At 27.3% G+C, this 23,920-nt stretch overlaps 5 protein-coding genes and 3 non-coding genes across 8 annotated transcripts in view; 6 read left to right on the forward strand and 2 right to left on the reverse strand.

The window, feature by feature from the left end:
* Positions 1 to 3,576, forward strand: part of PGO_142250 (hypothetical protein, conserved) — a gene marked incomplete at both ends in the record, with an annotated part of 4,071 nt that extends 495 nt beyond the window's left edge. Inside the window, one exon of the mRNA XM_028690219.1 lies at positions 1 to 3,576. This exon is cut by the window's left edge and continues 495 nt beyond it. Coding sequence (XP_028546020.1) covers positions 1 to 3,576 — 3,576 coding nt within the window.
* A 2,485-nt stretch (positions 3,577 to 6,061) lies between these two features.
* On the forward strand, positions 6,062 to 10,101 carry PGO_142260 (palmitoyltransferase; the record flags this gene model as incomplete). The annotated part of the gene is made up of 5 exons (XM_028690220.1): positions 6,062 to 6,174; positions 6,361 to 6,439; positions 6,690 to 6,806; positions 6,951 to 7,150; positions 7,452 to 10,101. The coding sequence occupies 5 exons, from the start codon at positions 6,062 to 6,064 to the stop codon at positions 10,099 to 10,101; spliced, it is 3,159 nt and encodes a 1,052-aa protein (XP_028546021.1).
* A 918-nt stretch (positions 10,102 to 11,019) lies between these two features.
* On the reverse strand, positions 11,020 to 12,205 carry PGO_142270 (calmodulin; the record flags this gene model as incomplete). Its single annotated transcript, XM_028690221.1, has 3 exons — positions 11,020 to 11,100; positions 11,304 to 11,847; positions 12,099 to 12,205. The coding sequence occupies 3 exons, from the start codon at positions 12,203 to 12,205 to the stop codon at positions 11,020 to 11,022; spliced, it is 732 nt and encodes a 243-aa protein (XP_028546022.1).
* A 2,227-nt stretch (positions 12,206 to 14,432) lies between these two features.
* PGO_142280 (transcription elongation factor) lies at positions 14,433 to 15,641 on the forward strand (the record flags this gene model as incomplete). The annotated part of the gene is made up of 1 exon (XM_028690222.1): positions 14,433 to 15,641. The coding sequence occupies one exon, from the start codon at positions 14,433 to 14,435 to the stop codon at positions 15,639 to 15,641; it is 1,209 nt and encodes a 402-aa protein (XP_028546023.1).
* A 1,640-nt stretch (positions 15,642 to 17,281) lies between these two features.
* PGO_142290 (hypothetical protein, conserved) lies at positions 17,282 to 19,072 on the forward strand (the record flags this gene model as incomplete). Its single annotated transcript, XM_028690223.1, has 1 exon — positions 17,282 to 19,072. One exon carries the CDS (start codon positions 17,282 to 17,284, stop codon positions 19,070 to 19,072), a length of 1,791 nt encoding a protein of 596 aa, XP_028546024.1.
* Positions 19,073 to 20,415: 1,343 nt separating this feature from the next.
* PGO_142300 lies at positions 20,416 to 20,487 on the forward strand. The gene has a single exon. It is a non-coding gene; the product is annotated as a tRNA-Asp (tRNA).
* Positions 20,488 to 21,877: 1,390 nt separating this feature from the next.
* Positions 21,878 to 21,957, forward strand: PGO_142310. Its single transcript has one exon. It is a non-coding gene; the product is annotated as a tRNA-Leu (tRNA).
* A 1,219-nt stretch (positions 21,958 to 23,176) lies between these two features.
* Positions 23,177 to 23,258, reverse strand: PGO_142320. The gene has a single exon. It is a non-coding gene; the product is annotated as a tRNA-Ser (tRNA).
* Between the last annotated feature and the right edge of the window lie 662 nt (positions 23,259 to 23,920).

Raw genomic sequence — 23,920 nt, forward strand, 5'->3', positions numbered from 1 at the left:
AAAACACAAGGGAACTCACCAATAGTTGAACAGTCCTTAGAATTACTCAAACATTTAGTTAATCAGGAAAATAGGGAGCATTATATGTCTTCGCACGAAACTGATAACAAGAATAAATTAATGTTAAAATTAATTGATCAAACTAAAAAAAATGAAGAAAAAACAAATTTTTTGCCAACAGAATATAGCAGTAATAAGAGCTATGATAATTATCAAAAAAGATTCGAAATGTTACATTTCAAATTTATTAGATTAAAAAATGATTATTCGCATCTGAGTAATGAAAATGTCATCCTTAAAAAACAGTTAAGAAATATAAAAGACAATTACCATATGCTAAATCCAAAAAGTGCAACCGTTTCTTTTCCCAGAGGATCTATACGGGAAGATATGCTGCGAAGTAATGATATTGGAAAGAGTAGCGATACGACAAATATTAACAATGAAATAAATATGAAACAACAACAAGGTGAAGGAACAATGTTAAACAAAGGGACAAATATCAATAAAGTAATACAGTCTATAGATAATTTAGTTGCAAAAACCAAATTAGTTGATTGTGAAGTACAAACAGATTGCACCTTAGCAAGCCATACACCAAACAGCTTAGATCATACTACAGGAGGGGATGGAAATTCCATATTAAATGTAAATAGAAACAATTTAAATTCAAATGTGGTAGATGAAGAATATCTTAATAGAATACGAGAACAAATTAGGAATGAAGTCACCCTAGAAATTACAAACAAATTAGAAAAAAAATACAAAGATGAATTACATTTGTTGAGACAAGGTGTTGCTAATAATAATAAGATCAAACAAAGTGATAGTGAAAATATTTCCATTGATAAAATTTTTAACAAAACCAGAGCTAAACTCGATGAAGAAATAAATAAGACAATTAATAGTTATAAAAATAATATTTTTGTTCACTTTAAAGAATTAGTGAATTTATCAAAAGAGGGATCAAAAAATTCAATCGAAATGAATTATAATGAAGAAGGAAATACTAATAAGAGAACAGACATCGGGGTAAATAACTTTTCTTCCCTTTCTTACAATGAAAAAATTAATGAATGTATGAGCTTGCTTGAAAAAGTTATTAAAATGAAAAAAAACATTAAAAAAGAAAATGTAAAAAAAAACATCGATAGTAGTAGTCTTATTAATGTACTTAATAATATAAATACAGACATAAACGACATTGATGATATGATTTATAATTTGAGTGCAAATATTGCAAGGAGCCATATTTCGGATGATGGAGAAAGTTATCCCGAGGAATTGGATATTTTGGAAAAGCCCGTTACTGCTAATAACTATTTCGAACTGGAAGAGGTGCCCAGTTGCAATAATTTAGACAATGCGGTTGATACTGTCAATGCTGCTGATACTGTCGCTGCGACCGATACTTCCAATGAGAATGAAATGATGGGGGAACCCATAATTATCACTAATGATAAAGGGGAAATTTCTCGTAAAAATAAGAAAAAATTCGTAGATCATAATAATGATCCAATTACAATTCATAATGATGGTGCTATACCCAATTTTAAAGAGCAAGATGACAACTTGGAAAATCATCCAAATAGAGGTAACATGCATATGGAGAATCGAAAAACCGATGACAAAATTGATGTCATGGGCAATATATCACAGTGGATTGTTCACAATGAAGAAAAGTTAACCAGAAATGAGGACGAATATTCAAGTGTGGTATCAAATAAAAACATGAATACACATTTGCCTACCAATGGGCATGTTCTTATCGGAAGTCGTACGATTAATGGTAAGAACATTGACATGGACAGAGGTGTATCTAACGGGCCTTACAATAACATGGACAGCAGTATATCTAACGGGACATACAATAATATGGACAAAGGGATGAATCGAACCAACGTCAATCAGTTCACTGCGGGGGTAGGAAAATGTGACAAGAATCATGCAATCGTAGAAGAAAGAAAGAGTCAAGACAGTTTAGACATCACTAGTGACAATGTAGCACGTATTATGGAAGGTAATGTGAATAATGAGAAGGTGCATGACAAAAGAGAAAAATTTATTAATTTTGTATCGAAGGATAATGCTGTTCAAGTGAATTCTAGGGAGGAATTGTCAAAAGAGGAAGGCAAAGAAATTATACATACGGAACAAGTTATAAATGAAAACAAAGATAATATAGAAAATGAAAATGGGAAAAAAAAAAGTAAATGGAAAAGTATTTTCTCAAGTAAAAAAACAAAAAAGAAAAACCTAAGTGACAATTTTGGTAATGACACAGAATTATGGTCAAAAAATGAAAATAATGAGAATAATGAAAATAATGAAAAGAATAATAAAAATAATACAAATGGGGAAAAATTCTATAACATTATGAACATGAACACATCATCGAATAATGTGCAAATTGAAAAGGGAGAAATAGACGTTCTAAACAATGACGTAAACAATTTAGAAAATTTTAAGACCCAAAATGAATATTTAAATGGGATCTCAAATAATCCGAATCCTCATTATCAGGAATTTATATATTCATCGAAAGATCACAACATTGAAAAGGTCCATTCAAATGCCTACAATTTGAGTAACGGTGGTATTGAATTTTACCGCGAGGAACGTAATGAAACAATGAATAATGGCTTACAGAATTTCTGTAACAAAAATGATTTTAATAACAATAGAAATGATGGTAATAATAGTAACACCACTACGAACTATTTCATCGATGGGGAAAAGTGTAATCATAATGGAATAAATGCTTACGATGGTAGTAGGAGAACCCAAATAAATCCATTTAATTATGAAAATAATAACAACCCTGTAGTTAGTAACAACTATAATGTATCTAATGCAGATAATTTACACATGTACAAACGTAACAGTGGGTCAAAAAATTTATCTAATTATAATGACAGGGAAAACAATTCAATTAACTGCTCAATATATTCGTATAACCCAAATGTTAATAGCAAAAAGGGTTTTGTCATAACAGATGAAGAAGGAACTGAGAAGGAATCCCCTTATACTGTAAAAAGTAATAGCATAAAAATGATGAATAATAATGAACAGGTGGGCCCAAATAATAACTTCCCATTTATGGAAAACAATAAAAAGGATTTTGTAAAATTAGAACGTACTTATCAAAATAATGAAATAGAAAAATGTTTCAATTTTTACAAAAATGATGTACATAATCGTAAAATAAACAACGGAATGAATACTGTTGAAGAATTGAATAACCAGTATAATTTTTTTTACAGCTTGAACGACTCGAATGGCCCTAAAGAGAAATATAACCCATGTGATCAAAGTAATAATATGACATGTTTAAACAAATATAACAACGAATACCAGTTTGATGATTCTTCAGAAAAAAATCGTCCAAATTATTACAGCAAAACGGCCAATATAAAAAGAGTAAATAGTAGCGCAGTAAACACAAGTAAGAATCATACAACAGATCTGACCCAAAATGGTCAGGTCAAATTATCAACAAAAAGTGAAGTCCACTATAACTCTATTAAAGTACAAAAAAATAAAACGAAAAAAAATTTAGAAGACCTTTTTGCTTAGCATACAAGGATTTACACATATTTTAAACTTAGGATATTTATTTGTATATAGCCTTGTAATATTTTCGGTAATTTGTGATGATATCTAGGAGCTTACATTAATGCTTCTCATTTTCGTACTTGGCTCCTTATCGCTTTCTAAATTTCCCACCCAGCCGTTTAATCTAATGTCAACCCAATTTGAATCACAACTTCTGCTTTATTTTCTGCTCATTTCTGTATCTCCTTTTTTTTTTTTTCAGTGTTATTAAAAATTAAATTCCTTTAAAATGGTTATATATCTATATAAATACGCATATACACATACGTACTGTGTAGCAATTCACAGGGTATATGTGTATTTATTTATCTATTAATAATTATTATCATTCTTTTTTTTTTTTTTTTTTTTTTTTTTGTACTTAACATATTAACCATTGTTTTTTCACATTTTCTTTACTATATAGCTACTTCGTTTTTTGTAAAACCTTTTAGTTTTATTCACACTTTTAATATATTTAACCATGTTCTCTCTATTTATGTAATTTTTTGGTTGCACACATTTTAAAAACATATTTTTAAGTTTCCTTTTTCATTTCTATTTGGATATATATGCTGCTTTTGGAGATTAAACACTGCATTAAAGTGTGTGTTTTATGGTTAGCATAAAGAAGTTTTAGTCATACACATGCACCTACATATGCACATATATATGTACCAATATACGAACATATATATAAATACCTACTTTTCTTCAAACAGTTTAAATACGTGTCAAGTGATATGTATATATACACAAGTGCAACGCTTTTATTTCTATGCGTCATACCCACATGGAATGTGCTTTGCTTTATTCACGAGTTTTATATTTCATAAGAACATTGGCAATAAAAGAGAAAAAGAGACAAGGGAATTATTATATATGTTGTAATAATATAGAAAAATTGATTTTTATATTTTGAACTTAAATTTTTTTCTTAAAATGAGAAACTAAAGTATATATACATATAAGCAGATAAATCATATAAGTATATATTCTTGGGGCATTTTTTTTTGCGTCGGTATAAAGAAAATGCAAATAAGTCTTTTTTACTTAAGCGATATTCTACTTGCCTTCAAATAACCATTTGGTTCTTCTATGGTAGCCAATAGATGCTTATAGAATATGTAAGTATAAATCTATGTATACATATATACATGTACAAGGTACATATAAACAAACACACTGAAACTGGTCTCTTTTGGGATGTTGACATTCATTGCGATGCATCATGTCCATTTAAACTTTCAACATGTTAAATCTTTTTTAAATCGGAAACTTTATGTATATTGTGTGAAAATAATATAATTTTTTTGTAAAAAATTTCCTGTCCTAAATGAAATTAACACAGAATGGAAAAAAAAAAAAAAAAAAAAAAAAAAAAAAAAGTAATAACAGCTAAATTATACGTAATATATAATATATAGCAGAATATATTTTATATAAATATAACATGTGAATTTGGATATACATTTAACATTTCATAGACTAGTGATTAATTTCCATCTTTTTTTTTTTTTTTCTTTTCTTTTCTTTTCTTTTTTTATTTTATTTATTTTATTTTATTTTTTTTTTTTGCTCTTGTGCGGTAGTGCAAATTATGTATACATATACGTTAGCATGGTTTGCATAATCTTATAATTATTTTATATTACAAAAAAAAAAAAAAAAAAAAAAAAAAAGAAAAAAAAAAAATTGAAAACACTAATATGCTTTTATTTTATTTTTAATTTTACATATCATATATCACTAACAAAACACAATTACAATAGATCTTCATCCACCAGAGCTTTTTGTTAAATATATAACATTTCATATTGTTCCACTTTTATATAAGCTGAACACATTCCTGCTAGTTCTTCGTAATATCGAGAACCATTATTTTCCTAATCGGCATCTTTCCAACCATAGCTTTTTTTCGAGATACCATTTTACTAGCCATCTTTTCATATTTTCCATTTTATAATCACCATTATATTGTACCTCTTTATTGTACCTTTTTATTGTATAACTTGATTGTACATCTTTATTGTACCACTTCATTGTACCATTTTATTGTAACCATTTCACAGTCATCATACCATAGTAGGTCATTTAAGTTATATTATTTTTTTACCTGTGTTTTTGCCACATCATTCCCGACAACAATATTGTTTCTACCATACAATATCGTTGACCACTGCTCGTCTCTTTTCTTTCCCTTTTGTCGCATTGTCGCATTGTCGCTTTGTTTCGTTTCTTTTCTTTTCTTTTTTTTTTTTTTTTTTTTTTTTTTTTCTTTCTTTTTCGCTCATCCCATTATAAACCTTACTTGCTATTCTTAATCCCCTTATTTTACAAACTAAAAAATTGATTAGAGACCCTCACATTTGCGGCAAATCAGAAATGCGCCATTATCTGAAGCAATTCCCGCTTCTACATAAATGTGAACGATTTTTTTCAGAAAAATGTAATTTTTATATAACAAATGAAAATATTCAAAAGAAATAAAACATTAGAGAGAGCGAATTTTGACAAAATAAATAATGTACAAATATATGGAGAGAATAAAATTCATTGCAAAGGATTTTTTGTATCAGGGTAAGGACCTATCCACAAAAAGACAATATTTGAACTGTGTTAAATAACTGTAAAGATTTCCCAGTCAAGGAGAAAAAAACGAAACCATATAGACATGCAGTTATACAAACACATGCGCATATACATATATATGCATATATTTATTTATTATATTTTTTCATTCTGTTTCGCCTCCCTCCCCCATAGACCGGCCTTTTTAACAGTTATTTCATCCTTTCTTATGATATTAATCCCGGTTGCGATTTTCCACGCTTTTACCTCAACAGTAATATGCAAATAAATTTAAAAGAAAATTAGAGCAATTTTTTTTCACCATCACGACTAAACGTCTGTGTGTTAATCCAAATGGTGTCATGCTTATAAATGAGTTACTAATAAGAACATATATGAAATAACCAAATGTATATATGCTTTTTTTTTTTTTTTTTTTTTTTTTTTTTTTACATATGGTTTCTCATTACTAAGTATTCATTTAAAATAATAAAATCTCCTTTTATCCCGTTCCCCATTTTCAGTGGCTTTTTGAAAAGGATATTTATTATGTAACATTTCTTAATTTATTCTTTTTTACACTAACAATTTATACCTTTTTTAAAACAAGTTTTATGGACCCTGGTATAATACCAAGACAGGTAATGGACAATAAATGGATAAATTTTATGTTCCTATTCTTGCAGATTTATAGCTATATTTGTACATTTTCATCCGTGCTGTTTTGTATTAATCCCAGATTATTGACATCTATTTCTTACATGCATTTTTTTTTTTTTTTGCAGAAATCTGTGTTAAATATATACGATGTGATAATTGAACAATATCGGGAAACGCAACCCCCAAGACAAAAAGAAGTTTTGATAAATGGAAATTTTTATAAGCTCAAATATTGCTATACATGTAACATATATAGGGGAATAAGAACCGTGCATTGTTCGATTTGTGATAATTGTGTTGAAAAGTTTGATCACCACTGCCCATGGTAATGCAAGAGGAGAGAACGAGAATAACAATAGGAATAAAAGATACACTGGTGGACGAAGTATTGACTTCGATATTATGCACATTTATTTGTGCATGGCAAATGTACCCCCACACACTAACACATACGCACACACACACACACACACACACACACACACATACATCGCATGCATACTATATTCACCCCAGACCTATGCTATTGTGTTCACTCGATTTGGATCAACATGTATATATGCCATATATTTTGGAAAATGTTTATTATGTTTGTGCTGTTTTTTTTTCCCTTTTTTCATGTTTAGGGTAGGGAATTGTATTGGAACTAGGAATTACAAATACTTTGTATATTTCGTTTTTAATTTATACATCTTGATATGTATAACACTTGGAGCTAGTATTTACAAACTAACAATATGTATCAACAGTTTATCAGACGAAGGATACAATACTGAGAAGATTTTTATTCACATTTGGCGAATGGCAACAGACAGTATCATTTTGATTATATATACTGTCTTAACATTGTGGTTCGTTATAGGACTATTATGTTATCATATATATACTATTGTGACGAATCAAACTACATATGAACAAATTAAAACATTTTATCAAAATGATAACCCATTTAATATTGGAGTTTTAAATAATATAAAAGAAATTTTATTCACAAAAACGAGACCTTCGTACATTAACTTCGTGGATCCAGAATTACAAATTGTGGATAAAAACAGTTCTCACCATGTTTTAACTTTTAGTGATAAAGCTATAAGTATAGATATACCAAATGATGAAGATTTATTTAACGATAGCAAAACAAAAGAAAAAGGGAAATGTTCTATAAATGAATTTAAATTTTCAGACAATAAATTGACAAAAAAGGGAAATGATCATCATTCATATTTAATGAATGATGCCAAATCTCGAAATAAATCTTATAATATAAAAAAAACCATAAGGAAAGAAAAAAGTTTTGAGGAATATGATATTACCAAATTGAATAATATTTCAAATAAAGCAATTGAAAAGGCTACACATTTTAAGTATGATAAAAATAGAAATTCAAAATTGAGTAAAATTAAATTATCAAGCATTAAAAAGAAAAATAGTTATGCTGAAGAATTAAGTAACGATTTTGAGGAAATTAATCAGTACACACAAAAACGAATAATTAATTTAGATAATACTCTAGGTTCTTTATTAATTAAAAATGATTTATCTTCAACTAGTAGCACAAATAATGATGTATACAGTGACATATATAACGAGAGCAGGGCCAGTTATGTAGGGGATGAAATGAATACAGAAGAGCTTTATGAATATCAAGATGATGATATAATTGGATTGAATCCAAAAAGAATGACTAATAATAATAATTACATTATTGTCATAAAGAATTGGAAAAAGGAAAATGAAAATTGGAAAAATAATTTACCCAAGAATAGTTTATGTAGGAGCGGCTTAAGTAGGAGCAGCTTAGTTAAAAACAGTGAAGGCAAAAGTAGTATAAGCAAAATCGGCTTAGGAAAAAATGGCCTAAGCAAAAACGGCCTAAGCAAAAATGGCCCAAGTAAAAACAGCCCAAGTAAAAACAGCCCAAGTAAAAACGGCCCAGGTAAAAACGGCCCAGGTAAAAATTGCCCAAGTAAGAACAGCTTAAGTAAAAACGCTAAAGGGGCAAATGATCCCTGCATACAAGTAGAGGATTCTAAGAAAATTAGAAGAAAACAAATCAAATATGAAACAAAAATTAACTGTTTTAGTAATTTAATTCATGTAAAGAAAAAATTAGAACAACCGATACAATATAAGAAGAGATTCCCATTCATGCGAAAGTTTAAAAGCAAAGTAGAAACATATTATGTAGTCCGATATGCCAATTTAAATAAGAAGGACTTTTCGGCATACTGTCACCACACAACTGCTTTTCAGGAAATGAATAAAGTAGAACAAATGAACAAGATGAAGAAGAGAAATTATTTGAAGAAATTATTCTCAAGGAAGCGCCGATCCGATAATAATGGGTATATCAAAAAAGGGAAAATAAAAATATTCAGCACTGCCAAGCATTCGAATTGGCATGGGGGATATGATAATCGTGACGAATGTGATGCTTGTATCAAAAACGGAAACAATGACTACTCAGTAAACATGCATGAGGATGAGAAAATTTTAATGAGTAAGAGGAAGAAGAAGATGATGGAATTACAGAAGGATGTTATCATAAGCATATACAATTACAAACCGAAAGAAAAAAAACAGAAGAGTGAAGAACGGGAAAGAGAAAGTGAGCATGGTGCAAATAACGCAAAGGGAGGAAAAATGGAAAATTTTGAAAAAGAAGAAAATTTTCAATTGTGTGAAAGGGGTAAACGAAAAAACAACCAAGAGGAAGAACAATATTTTTCAGAGAAAAACGATCACGAATTCAATGTTGATGCATCAGCTAAGCACGAAGAAGAGAGTCAAAAGAAGTTGGACCTAAAATTAACTGCATATTACCTTCCAGGAATTGACAAAGTTGAACTAGAAAACTTTAGCAAGATATGCGAAATGAGATACACAAAAATGTATAAATGGAAATATAAAAAGATGCATAAAAGAATATTAAGAAAAGAAAGAATTAAACTGTTATATAGATCACATAAAAATATTCATTTGTATGATAATAACAAGAATTATTATTTCGGTGAATCAACAAATATTCATAATAACAATAATGTTATATTAAAACAATATCTGGGCACTAATCTGTACCTTACGAAAGTTAAAAAGAGGAATAAGTTTGACAATTTAAAATTGCTTAATTATTTAATTCATAAACATAAGCAAGATAAAGATCGTTCAGACACAAAAAAAAAAAGTAAAGCATCCAAATTTTTTTATTTTTTTACATCCTTTGCTCTTATAATTAATTGTATACACATACCATCTAGCAATGATAATGACGCATAATTTGTTCTAATGAAATCTGATTGCCAGCATATTTTCTCCTTCCTCGCTCTGTGCTCCTCCTTATTACCCGTCTATTCGTTATTTTCCAAAGGAAGAGTGTTCCTATAGGTATAACTTTTGAAAATAAGGAAAATCTGATTTTGCTTAAAAAATGGAGCAGGAAAGTAGAGAAGTAGCATTTTAGCAAAAATGCGAAAATAATTTAGAATGTGTATGTACACATATATACATATGTGTATTTTATTTTTTTTGTTCTTGTATTAGCAAAAAATTGAGTATAATCCTACAGTTTTTTATTTTTGCTTTATCCGTCTATCCATCCTTCCATTGATGCATTTTTCCGTTTATATATATATATATATATATATATGTAAATATATATATTATATCCATGCATGTTTTTGTTTGAACCTTTTACAAGCTTCTCCATTTTTTGTTATTTTTCACGTTATATTTTTCTTCCGGATTCTTTTGTTTTTAATTTTTACATGTATATATGTGTGAATACGTATGCGTGTATATGCGCACATATAACACAGTTATACATCTCCCTAAATGTGACTACATTTAACTTGATGGTAATTTTATCACCACGTTATCATAAGAAAAACTTAATTATTTAAAAGTTGCTTAAAAAAATAATAGTTGTCAATATAGGTCTTATTATGAAACGAGTGTGATTAGGAGAAAAAAATTAAAAAAATGCTTATATAAGAAGTAATAGGAAAAACGCTTTATCTTATCAGCTATTAACAATTGAGTTGTTTATCATTCATAATGTACATATATATATGTACATTCCTATGCCGCGCTAATGGGGAAAATCGACTGTGTAAATATGAGTTAAAATCCTAAAAATGGATTGAATTAGTTTCATCTTAAATTACCCTTCTATTCATGCCACATTAATAAACATCCCTAAATATTCGTGTCTTTATTTATCAATTCGTTTAGCAAGTCTTCATATATTATGCAATCATTTTTATATACTTTGTCTTTCTGTTAATAAGAAGTGAATAATTGTTAACCTTTATTGTGTCAAGCATAATGAACAAATTCCAAATCATTGTGATATATGTAGACATATGATATATGCAACATAAGATATTGTAGAGCTACGTATTCCTCTATGCAAGAGTGCAAAATTTTATCTTCTCCTTCCTCCTCCCGCAAAAAAAAAAAAAAAAAAAAAAAAAACTTACTGTCTTAATCCAGTTGTAAAATTCGTCAAATTCTACATTGCTCAGTGGTTCCCCCAAGTATTGAAGAATAAATCTTAGTTTTTTTATGGGTATTCTTCCATTCCCTTTTTCATCAAACATTTCAAAAGAATTTAAAACGTTTGATGGTTTTGTTTCATTGGTTACATTTGGTATTTGAATGATTCTAAAAAATTCTTTTATACTAAATAAATTTTTATTTTCTTCATCTTTTTTTTTTTTTTCTTCTTTTTTTTTTTCTAGTTCAATAAAATTATCATAGTTCTTTAAATTGCTTAGCAGTTTTGATATATTGTTATTATCATCATCTTCGTCATTATTTATCCCTTCTTTTTGGTTATTCGATGCACTATTATTGTCATTTAATTTTTCATTTTCTTCATTTTGCAGAATTTCTTTTTCTCTCTTTTCATTTACTTGTACATTTTTTTCTGTAATTTTATTTTCTACAATTTTATCTTTGATCTTGTCAATTTCTTTTAGTGACACATTATACCCACTACAGCGCAGTAGGCTTCCTAACAAGCTTAATTTTTTTTTTTTTTTTTTTTCATAGTGGTAAATGAACATAAAGTGAAAAGGTGGAAAAATGTGTATGCTCTATGTTTTACACATACGAGAAATTTTCTCTTCTTATTAAGCACGTGGATTTATTATGTGTCATGAAACATTCTACATGCAATTTATGTATATATTTGAGAAACTTTATCACATACACATTTGCATATATTAGTTGCCTCGATAGTTATGTATATCAATAATGTATGTTACACATACTCAAACTTAAGTAGTCCTCTTTTTTTTTTATCTAAATAACTGAAAGCTTTTACTGTTTTTTTAATTTGGTATTCAGTTAAATGAAAAGTTTCACCTTCATATTCCATTTTTTATAAATATAGACAAACATATCTGTAAATAATTTATTATAATATTTTACGTTTAAGTTATAAGTGAAGAATGGGGATAGTCTGCATTTTCGCATAAGTGGGGATATGTGTGTTTTTGTATTTATGAATGGTTTGCGTTTTATTAAAAGACAGAAAAAAATTTACAAATTATTTTTTTTTTTTTTTCTCATTTTTTATATTATTAACTGAACTAATGTTAATATTCTACTTCTCCCCTACACGCTACTTATTTTTAGTTGTGCAACTGATACCCCATTTATGCATGCATAAAAGGATGTATACACACTAATAAAAGGTTAGTATTAATGTGGTAAAAAATGCGTAAAGCATAAAATGATGTATACATATATATGTAATTTCTCATACTTTTTTTTTTTTTTTATTCTTAGAAATATTTATTTTTACACGTAATTTTTTAGGTAAAGGAACAATAAAGCAGGATATATTCGTGCCTCATTTTTAACTTAAAAAAAAAAAAAAAAAAAAAGCAAAATGATGTTGTTATAGTAAGAATAAAAGCTAAAAATTTAGTCATTTTTTTTTTTTTTTTTTTTTGCTATAAGTTTTACTTGTGTCTTAAAAATGTTAAGAATAATTATTCCTTTCGGAATGGAATTGTCCAGGTAAATAGGAAAAAATGAGAGGACTAAAAGTTACTTAGGATATTTGGAGATTTGTTACACATGTTTATTTTGGTTACGTTGTTTTATACCTTATAATTGCTTTGTTTTATTTTCAAACTACTTTAGTTACTTTTTATTTATTATTTTATTATTATTAGTATTATTGTTAATATTGCTATTAATTTAGACAAAAGATAACATATGGGGAACAATATATGGGATATGCGTGTGTATGTGGGTAAAAAACTTTGAACTTACATTATCAATTAAATTTTTATTCCTGGCACTCGTAATGTCATGTCGAAAAAATAAGAACTTACAATTATGTGCGACCGAATATGTAAAGGCATGATAGTGATGTTACCATAAATTCACGTTCTGTTTTATTTTATTTTTTTTTAAAGCTCTTATTTAATTACTATGAAGATCAGGGGCGAAAAAATAATAAAACAAATAATGTTCCATGTGATAAAAAAAAAAAAAAAAAGAAAAGAAAAATATCCTAAAATAAGATTCATTAAATAAGGTCAAATAAAAAAGGGAAAGAAAGAGGTTAAGGGGAAGCATATATATGTATGTACATATAAGTGGTGTGTATATATTCACATATAACTACACGCGTGGTATACCATTCATCTACTTAAATATGCATAGTAGTATATAATTGTAAAAGATATATTTCCTAATTTGATTTTTTTTTTTTCTTAAAGTGGTATGTCCCTTGTACTAATATCCAAATTGCCTTCAGAAATGCAGAAAAAAAAGTTATAACATGTTAAAGGAAATGGCACTGAATGGGAACATATATATGCATATACATACAAGTATATATATATTTATAAACACATATATATACTGAATTCACATTACATGTACGTTTTGTGCTTAAGTTCCTACGGAGGTAATGCTTTTGCCCAGTAAGGGGGGGGGGGGGAATCAATAGGAAAAATAAAAGAAAATGTTTAAATGGAAAAAAAAAAAATGCACGAAGCTTAAGCCCAGTACTTAAGGGAAAAATAAAAGTTTTATTGTCATAAAAGTGAAGCTTATGTATACCACATATGCAACGCATACATACGGGTATACGAGTGCATATATATATATATATGTATGGCTCATTCATAACATATAACACAAATATTAAGGGACACATTCAAGAAATTTCCGCATTGTGAGGATTATATATGGAAAAATAACATGAGTATTGTGCCCATGAGAAAAGTATGCATTAAAAAACACAGTTAAATACGTAGGTAGCTATACATATGCATGATCGATTAACTATATATACTATATTCACATGCTTCCCATGGGAACTTTGTGAAGACACATTACACAATAGCTAAGAAGGAATAATGTATAATAAAAAAAAAAAAAAAAAAAAAAAAAAAAAAGAAAAATTAAAAAAAATTAAAAAAAAAAAAAAATAATAAAATAATAAAATAATAAAATAAGATCTCCATATGCGAGTAAAAATACCAGAAAAAGGTATGCATATTTATAAAAACATTGCATTTGTTATTTTATGCATCCCACAAAAAAAAATTTAATTTTTTTTTTTTTTAGCCTTTTTAAATAATATGTCGAAAACAGAAAATATTACAAAAATCATAACCATTCAAGAAAGATTAAAAGATAAGGAAAGTAGGTTCCTAAGTTCTAACGAGGAGGAAGATGAAGATGAAGAAGAAGAGAAAAAAATAATTGATGATAATACAATAAAAGAAATTCTAGAAAGTTTAAATTCATTAAAAGACGTAGAAATAAACAAAGATATTTTAAAACAAACCAAAATAGGCATAACTGTGAATAAGTTTACTAAAATTAAGAATGATGAAATACAAAATATTTCAAAGAATCTTATCGACAAGTGGAAAAATATTGCAATAAAAGAAAAACATTCATCAACAAGTAGTAAAAGTGTAGAAAATGTGAAAAAAAGAAAATCCGAAAAAGTCGAAACTACTGATAATAACATGTGTCAGGAGGAATATGAATTAAAAAAGGTAAAAGTGAAAAATGCATTGCATGACAAAAATACAGCAGAACACAAATCAGAGGAAGGAATTCAAAAAGCTAGTAGTCTAATTCAAAATGAAAATAATAATATGGATGATTTTCCAAATGAACAGCAGAGTAGCGATGACATACATAAAAAAGGAAATATTAAAAATAACCAGCAAATTAGTGCACTTAAACACATTAATACGGACTTAAGAGTGATGAATGAATGGAATTATAGCGGAAAGTTTCATAATGATGTTCTTCGAGATAAGGCAAAACAGTTTCTGTTTAAAGCCTTTCTCACCGGTTCAGATGATAATTTGTTATATTTAATTGATAGAAAAAAACTAAATGACATAATATACAATATAGAAAATGAATTGCACAAATTTTTTATTGAAAAAAAACAGTCACAGAAAGAGTATAACATGCAGCTAAAATCAATAAAATTTAATTTATGTGATAAAAAGAACCCAAGTTTTAATGAAAAAATTTATGGAGAATATATTCCTCCTAGAATCATAGCAACCATGAATTCTCAAGAAATGGCGAGCGATGAAAAAAAAAAGGAGCGAAACAAATGCCTACAAGAAAGCTTATTAGCATGTCAGTCTGATTGGGATGTTAAAAATATTCTTTTGAAAAAAACAAGAAAAGGAGAATTTCAGTGTTTTAAATGTAAAGCTTATGAAACTGTCTATCACCAGTTGCAAACTAGGAGCAGTGACGAACCTATGACAACGTTCGTCACATGTTTAAAATGTAACAATAGATGGAAGTTTTAAAACAGTGTATATATTATTATGTGTCGAAGATGTACTCCAGGGAAGCGAAAAAAATAAAGGGAAAAAAAAAAAATGTACATGTATATATATGTGCCAGAATTTATTGAATACTCAATAACGTACACTTGTGAGCAAGCTTTTATCTGTAAATTTGGCACTTTCAATCGATTCCTCTCTTTTGAAAAGTTCACCGCCGTGATGACATTTGTACATGCGTGTTACACATTTTCATGATTTCGTACACATATACACGTGCCACCGTTTGGTATATATACGTTGTATGTACCAATATTGTTTGTGTTCAGACATATTTTGCATACCTCTGTTTATCAGAACCTCCGTGTATTTGTTTACAATGTTTCTTCCACTTTTTTTTTTTTTTTTTCTCCCCCTCATCTTCGTTTAAAAAAATAGTGTTAATTTGCGTACATACAAAAGTGTAGGCAATCCACATCATATACTTCTAGTCATATACGTGAATATACTTAATAATTCCTCCTAATCTTTTTTTTTTTTTTTTTTTTATTATATATAAATCATCTAATGAAGGCAATAAAATTGCCCATAAATATGTATATGCGCAATATACTTATAAAATAATCACACTCTTATGCCCCTCCCATCCAACTTTGTCTGGCGTAAACTTTTCAACAGAATCACACCTTTTCTTTTCCATATTTATTTGTTTTCACGCGTGCTACAACTTTTTTAAATTGTCATTATTAAACTGCATAACACGTATTCACATGTGCTTATGTATGTATATGCATATGCATATGCACTTGTATGTATAATCACCCCATAAAATCCCTTTTTTCCTTTTTGATTTTTTTTTTTTTTTCACATCGTCACATTTTATGAGCAAATATAGGAAACATTTTTATTCGTATCCTTGTTCTTTTTATTTTTAATTTTATGTAAGCTATGTTTCGTCATATGTTTCAAGAGAATTATTTTATTTTACTATTTTATATATTCATTTGTTTATTCATTCATTCATTCATTCATTCATTCATTCATTCATTCATTCACTTTTTTTTTTTTTTTTTTTTTTTTTTCATGTAAAATAGGATAAGTCATAACTTCCATTTTTTTTTTTTTTTTTAACTTCTTATAATTTTTAAAAATATCAGCATTCCTTTCTAAGGGTCTAACAATCATACATAAATATATCATGCTGCATAAACATATATACAAATGTTTTATGACTTCAAAAATTTTGCAAGCAATGGATATATACACTCACTTTTATAATGGGACAAATCGAAGCTATAAATGATCTCATCATTGTCCTATTTTATTCGCTTATGAATTAATGAGTAATTGTATACCCATTCTTTGAGAATTAGCAAATCATAATTAAACTTTTCGCGAAAATACTTTGATAATTTTTCACTGTTAGTCAAAGTATTATCGAAAGAAGGCATTATCAATGCTTAAAGGAAAAGGCGTATACTTTTGTGTGAAATATAATTTAGTAAGAATTTATTTGAAACAAAAAGTATACGATTACACTACTAATAGCAGTATAACATTTGTATTTATGTTATTCATGAGGAAAATATGAATATGAACAAAAGGAATATTAATACAATAGTTTAACGAGAATATATATATATGTATACATTGAAGTGGAAAACATGAGTAGTAGCTCTCATAGCCCAATAGATAACGATGATGACAATGATACTGATGAGTGTAAAAGTAAAAAAAACAAAACGTACCATAAAGATGATAAAATAAAAAACAAAAAAAATCTAAAAAATAAGTCATCTAGGAATAATAGCGGAGAAGTAAAATGCAAAAAAAAAAGTGCTTCTTCCAATTCACAAATTTTTAAAAGTCATAATAAGGACAAACATAAAGGCTTAAAAAAAACAGAGGAAGGAAATAACATATCAAATAGGAAACATTTTAAAGAAAGGAAAATTAAACAAGATGATGAAAGTAGTAGCACTTCATATTATAAACGTAGCATGAAAAAAAGGAAAAAAGAAAAGAATGTATATGGCAAGTTAAAAAATGACAAAATTGAAGGCACGTTGGAGAAGAAAAAAAGAACAGGAACTCGCTTTCATAGACATAAGAAATGTAGTAGCAATGATAGTGAAGAAAACCTATTGGAGAAATCTAAAATATGTAAAAAAACCAAAAATAGTAACATTAAATCTAGGAGGGAGATTTTTCAGTCATCTTCGCTTGATAATGAAAAAAAAGCCTCATTGTCTTATGCATCGAAAGGATGTAGAAGCGGTTCTGAAGGTAATTCTGAAGGTAATTCTGAAGGCAGTTCTGAAGGCAGTTCTGAGGGAAGTTCTGAAGACAGTTCTGAGGGAAGTTCTGAGGGAAGTTCTGAAGGCAGTTCTGAGGGAAGTTCTGAGGGAAGTTCAAGAAACAATGCAGCAGATGAAAATGATGCAAGTGATATCTCTTTGTACGAAAGTCATACAAGTGACCCTAGTGCTGGGTCCTCCAATGAAAGTAGTAATTCATCTCATTTAAGCAGTGTAAACAGTATTACGTCAAAAACAAAAAGTACAAAAAAAAGGAAGAAGCACAATAAAAAAAAAAAAAAAAACTCTTCGAAGGGGGAAGAAGGACCAAAGGACTGTAATGAAACAGTGACAAAGATAGAAGAAACTTTTGATGTCCATATATATGACAGTAAGGAAATGATAAGGTTGACAATAAATATTCTTCAGAACTTTAACTTTTTAAATAATTTAAAAATATTATATGAAAAATTAGATAAGAAAAAAAAAATTTCACTTGAAAATATGAAGGATTTAAAGCTAAAAAAGAAATTGAGGCATTTATTCAGAGCATGGAAATTAGAAAAAAATGGAGATTTTTACAGAAAACCATCGAATTTTAAGGAAAGTATCTTAGATATTTTTAATAATTTAATATATTACTTTTTATCGAAACTAGATATAAATAAACTAAGGTATAATATTAGTAAAAGAAAAACTATTGCATTAAAAAAAGACCATCAAAAGGAATATAATAATGAACCTAAAGGTAGTAAATATGCACATGATTCTTATAACGATGGTAATAATATAAATTACTATGATAACAGTTTTCTTGCAGAATTAAAAGAACAAGGTTACTCTCATTTGATGTCCAATACCAAGGAAAAAATGAAAAGCTTAAGAGAGTTACATGAAGAGGGTTACTTTATAAATGCAAAAGAAGAATATAAAGAATTCTTAGAAAAAAATAAAAAAATTGATTTATGGGGAAAAAATGAGCAAGAACAAATGTTTTTGTTAAATTCTAAAAATTCAGCTAACGAAAGAAAAATCTTCGATAGGGAAACGGATTTAGTCACAAACAAATTTGTAAAAAAAGATGATTATCAAAAGCTTATCAAGCGCACAAGGGAGCATGTGAATGATAAGTTTCACATGACGGGTCACCGACCCTAGCTTTTTTTCCATATATATATAAGCGCATGTGCCATGAAGAATTATACATATATATATATATGTACACATATATTCATAACCGACAAGGGAGCAGGAAATTGAGAAGAGAACACTGCTCAGTGCACAAAATTTGAACATATACGTTTGATTTGATAACATGGTAATTATAATGGGCAATTTTTTTTTTTTTTTTTCACATTTGAAAAAATATGTAAACGTTTTGTACTTTCTGCTTAACCAATTTGGAATAAGCAAATTCGATTGGATTTATTGCTATTTTCTTTACTTTTTCAAGTTTTTAACAGTTAATTTTTTTTTTTTTTTTTTTTCACCATGTTTGCTGTTTCATGTAAACATTTCTCAACTAATAAGTATTATTTTTATTAAATCCTGCACACGAGGTTTTTCATAAAGCACATTCCGTAAAATTGAAAATGGACAAAGTATACAAATTATGACTTTATCTATTTATTTATTTTATTTTTGTAGATCAACATATAGATCTGTTAATCTTGTTAAATATGAATAATCGAATGGGACAATAACTTTCTTAGAGTTATTTTTTCATTTGTATCAATGACATAAATATAACACTCAAAAGTAATTGACGATGGTGTAATTTATTCAAATGTTGCTTCCAAAGGTGACATATATGAACTTTTATTTAAAATTTATCCATTCACGGGTTTTAGCAGTTTTTATATCTTTGTTCTGTTTTTCATGTTCTGTGTAATGATGTTTTAGAAATATAATTAATTTTGGTTAATGCAACTATTTCTTTACAATCGAAAGGTATGAAAAATGAAGAAAATCTATGACTTATTTTTGAAATATAAATGTTTACATAGTTTTTTTTACATAATTGTTTGCACAATGTACGAGCAAGAAAACATTTCATTAAATTTTTTTTTATCTAATTTTTATGTTTTGAAATATTTTTTAACTTTGCTCTATAATTATAACAATATAGTTAAAAAATGAAGAAAATAAAAATAAATTATTTAATTTTTTTCATCATTTCCAGGATGTACAAAAATATGCTAAAATAAAAAAGCTGCTTCTTTTTTTTTTTCTCTGATTCGTGGACTCTTTTAATTAGCTATTGCAATAGTGTTTAGCAGAATTTGAAGAAATCTTAAAGATTTTTTTTTTTTTTTTCCCTCTTTCTATACAAGTATATAAAAAAGTGCCAGATTTTGCGCAACAGTTAAATACATTAGCAAAAATAAATTATCGAATTGATTAGTTCTACAAATTTGCTCATATAAAAAAATATTTCTTTTTTTTTTTTTAGAGCATATTCAATTATATAATGACTCGTGAGAATACTTAAAAATATTGAATCCGAGATAGTATAGTGGCAAGTATTTCCGCCTGTCACGCGGAAGACCCGGGTTCAATTCCCGGTCTCGGAGTATAATGAGAATAAATTTTTTTTTATTTATATTCCAATATCCATAAATATATAGTATAAAATTATTTTTTTATCATTTTTTAGAATTAGTAATAATTTTTTTTTATGCATTCTACAATTTATAAATCTATTACATTTTAACAAGAAACATATATATATAAACAGAGTATACATAAAATTCCTCTTTAATTAATTAAACCTTTACCAAAATTTTGAAAAAGATCTGGAATTATTATTATTGATCTATTTAATAATTAACAGTTTTACTAATTTTTAGGTCATAATTTAGATAAGCAGATTTTATTTGTTTACATTTTGAATAAAAACAAACTCTATAATATGTTATATATGATTAATATCGAAGTTAAAAATTGCCTACCTAGGTTCACTGCATTTTTTATATAGCATTTTTATTGTTATGAAGACACTTATATGCCATTACATAAACAAATACATTAAATCTAATGTTAAATGTTATACTGAAAAGGAATAATAAAATATTTGATTCTTTAATTGCCAAAAGGCATATATATACAGTTTTAAAATGATATATTCTGAAACGAAACCTGAATATTATATTGGTTTACTGTTCTACTGTGTGATTGTCACATAGTGAATTGTTATTGCAAATAGGACAAAATGTTGTTCTAATTATATACTAAAAATGGAAAAGTTTTTTTTTTTTTTTTTTTTTTTTTTTTTTTTCCCCAATTCGTTTGAATACATAGTAGCAATTTTTATTTTCATATGTATATGTATAAATGATTCATTTGTCATAACGTACAATATTCAACTTTTAATGTGAGATTATTTATGGAATGGAAAATAATTTTTTACATGTTTCATGTATTTTCTTTTTGGTTCCATTTAATAATTAAAATTTGAATTATATGAAAAACCATATTTTTAATACATTCAATAAGCACGATGGTAAGTTGTGTACCGAGTGTAGTGTATGGGATTATTCATTCAGTATAATGTTCCAAAAAAAAAATCCATTGTTCTTAAAAATAGTCATAAATATTAAGTTAATCCTTTTTTTTTTATATATATTTCAAAATTTTGGAACAATAGTAGAAATAAAAACACAAATACAATTATAGTACTGGCAGAGGCGAAAAGAAACTTTCTTGAAATGTTAGTTAATTTTGACCCTCAAGCAACACATGCATAACTTTATAGGAGAAAAAAAATTTTGAAATTGTAACAAATTTTACAAATGTATGAAAATTAAACCAAATTGTATTATATGTAAAAAGGAACATGTGTAAAGCATATTTTTTATTAAATCGAAGAAGTTTAAAATGAAGGTGCTTGTAGAAATTAGAATAAATTATTTATATTTTTTTTAAATGATATATATAGCATAATTGAGCAATAAAATCGTTATTGACAGAATGGCCGAGTGGTCTAAGGCGCAACGTTAAGGCCGTTGTCCGAAAGGGCGTGGGTTCGAACCCCACTTCTGTCAATTTTTTGTAAAATTTTTTAAATAAAAGGGAGGAGAGAGTTAGTATGGGGAAAATGAGGATTTTATAATTTTTATACGTTTTTTTTTTTTTTTTTTTTCCTATCTATTTGGATAGAGGAAAACAACGTTTTATTTATTTGTAATTTTTTTATAAAATAAAACAAAATAAAAATTTTTACTATATTATTAATTAAAAAATGTTCAGAATTAAGAATACGTAATGTTTGTGACTTTTATGCTATTGAATGGGTTCCTATGTTAAGTTTATCTTTTACATTTTTTAGGGAGTTTCTTGTAGCTTGCATGGGTTTGAATATTTTTTATTACGAGACACAACGCATAAAATATAATTTAAAAAAATACATATTAATGGGTAACAAATATCAAATGTGGGGAAAAGGTTATTTACGTACCTACCCCTATCTCATGCAATGTACCTAATCTTTGTAGTGGAAAGGATAATGGCATTTTTTCTTAATGAAAAATAAACAGTCATATGTAGTATGTATATGTGCACGTTTGTGTATGTTAATGTATATATATGTTAGAACGTTAGTCACAATATAGAGTTACGTTTTTTGTCCAGGCTTCAAATACAAAACAATATAGTGGGGTAGTTTTAACTCTTTATTATGCTCCTATTAAAATGAATCATGTATTTGTCATGTTCAGATGGGTTGTCAGATTATGAAGAATGAAATTTTATATATTTATTGTTGTTAAAAGTGCCTCAAAAATGGTAATTAACACAATTTTTTTTTTATCAAATTATTTGTTCACACCAAAGGAAAATAAGTAATCCATGTGTTCCTACGTAATTATTATTTAAATGTATTTACAGGCTTTTGCATTAAAATATAAAATCATAGTCCCTAATTAGAAGGCTTTTTGCTAGTATACAGACCGGCATAAAGCTATTCATTTATATTTTTATATGTAAAAATTGGCATTGACAACACAAATATTCATTGCAAATAATTACAAAACCTCATTTCCTTAATTGATGAAATTTTTTGCGCATGAGCACTCCAGCGTAACTACGAATGTGTAAATAATAAAAAAGTATTCAAAACTTTTTACTATAAAAAAAAAAAAAAAGAAAATTATAAATTTATCAGAATATTTTAAATCTTGTCATTTTCAATCAAAATAAAATAATACTACTCTCCTAATATTTCCTTAAATATTCCCTTTATTATGTTTTTTAGATAAAAATTTTCGACAACGGCAGGAATCGAACCTGCGCGGGCAGAACCCATTGGATTAGCAGTCCAACCCCTTAACCACTCGGGCACGTTATCTTATTTTAATTATTCAGCAAAATAATGTATATTTTTTTATACGTATATATATACAAGCACATATGCTTACGCATACATATATATATGCCTTCATATATTTAAAATGTTTTGCAATATTTAATTTATACTTTTATGTATTATTTTCCTAATGTTCAAAAAATACATTTATATGTACTCTGTTAAATGATATGGCCTAAAACGATACAGTTCCTTTGAAAACAGGGCTTAAAAATGTATATATATATATATATATATATATATATATATATATATATATATGTGCATGTATTCTTATAATGAAAACGCAAACTCGATGGTTGACGAATTAAAAAGAAAATGTAATCAAATTATATGAATGCACAACATTTTAACTACACAATGATATGGCTGTGTGCACATAAAATTTCCTCATCGCTTTATACGGAAATGAAACTACAGTGTAAAAAGGATATAAGGGGGAAGAGCGAACAATTTTGGTATTTTCTTTACAAGATACCAGTTTTATATATTCGGTTACATTTCTTTTTCTAATAGTTTATTATTTACACAGAGTGATAAATTGAAATTAGAGAAATATATATAAATATAAGACCCTGAAAGATACGAAATTATGAACAAACCCCATTTTTTTTCAATGCTTTGTCTTTAATATGAACAAATGG

The sequence above is a fragment of the Plasmodium gonderi genome, assembly GCF_002157705.1.
Source record: "Plasmodium gonderi DNA, contig: Chr14, whole genome shotgun sequence".
Taxonomy (NCBI): Eukaryota; Apicomplexa; class Aconoidasida; order Haemosporida; family Plasmodiidae; genus Plasmodium; species Plasmodium gonderi.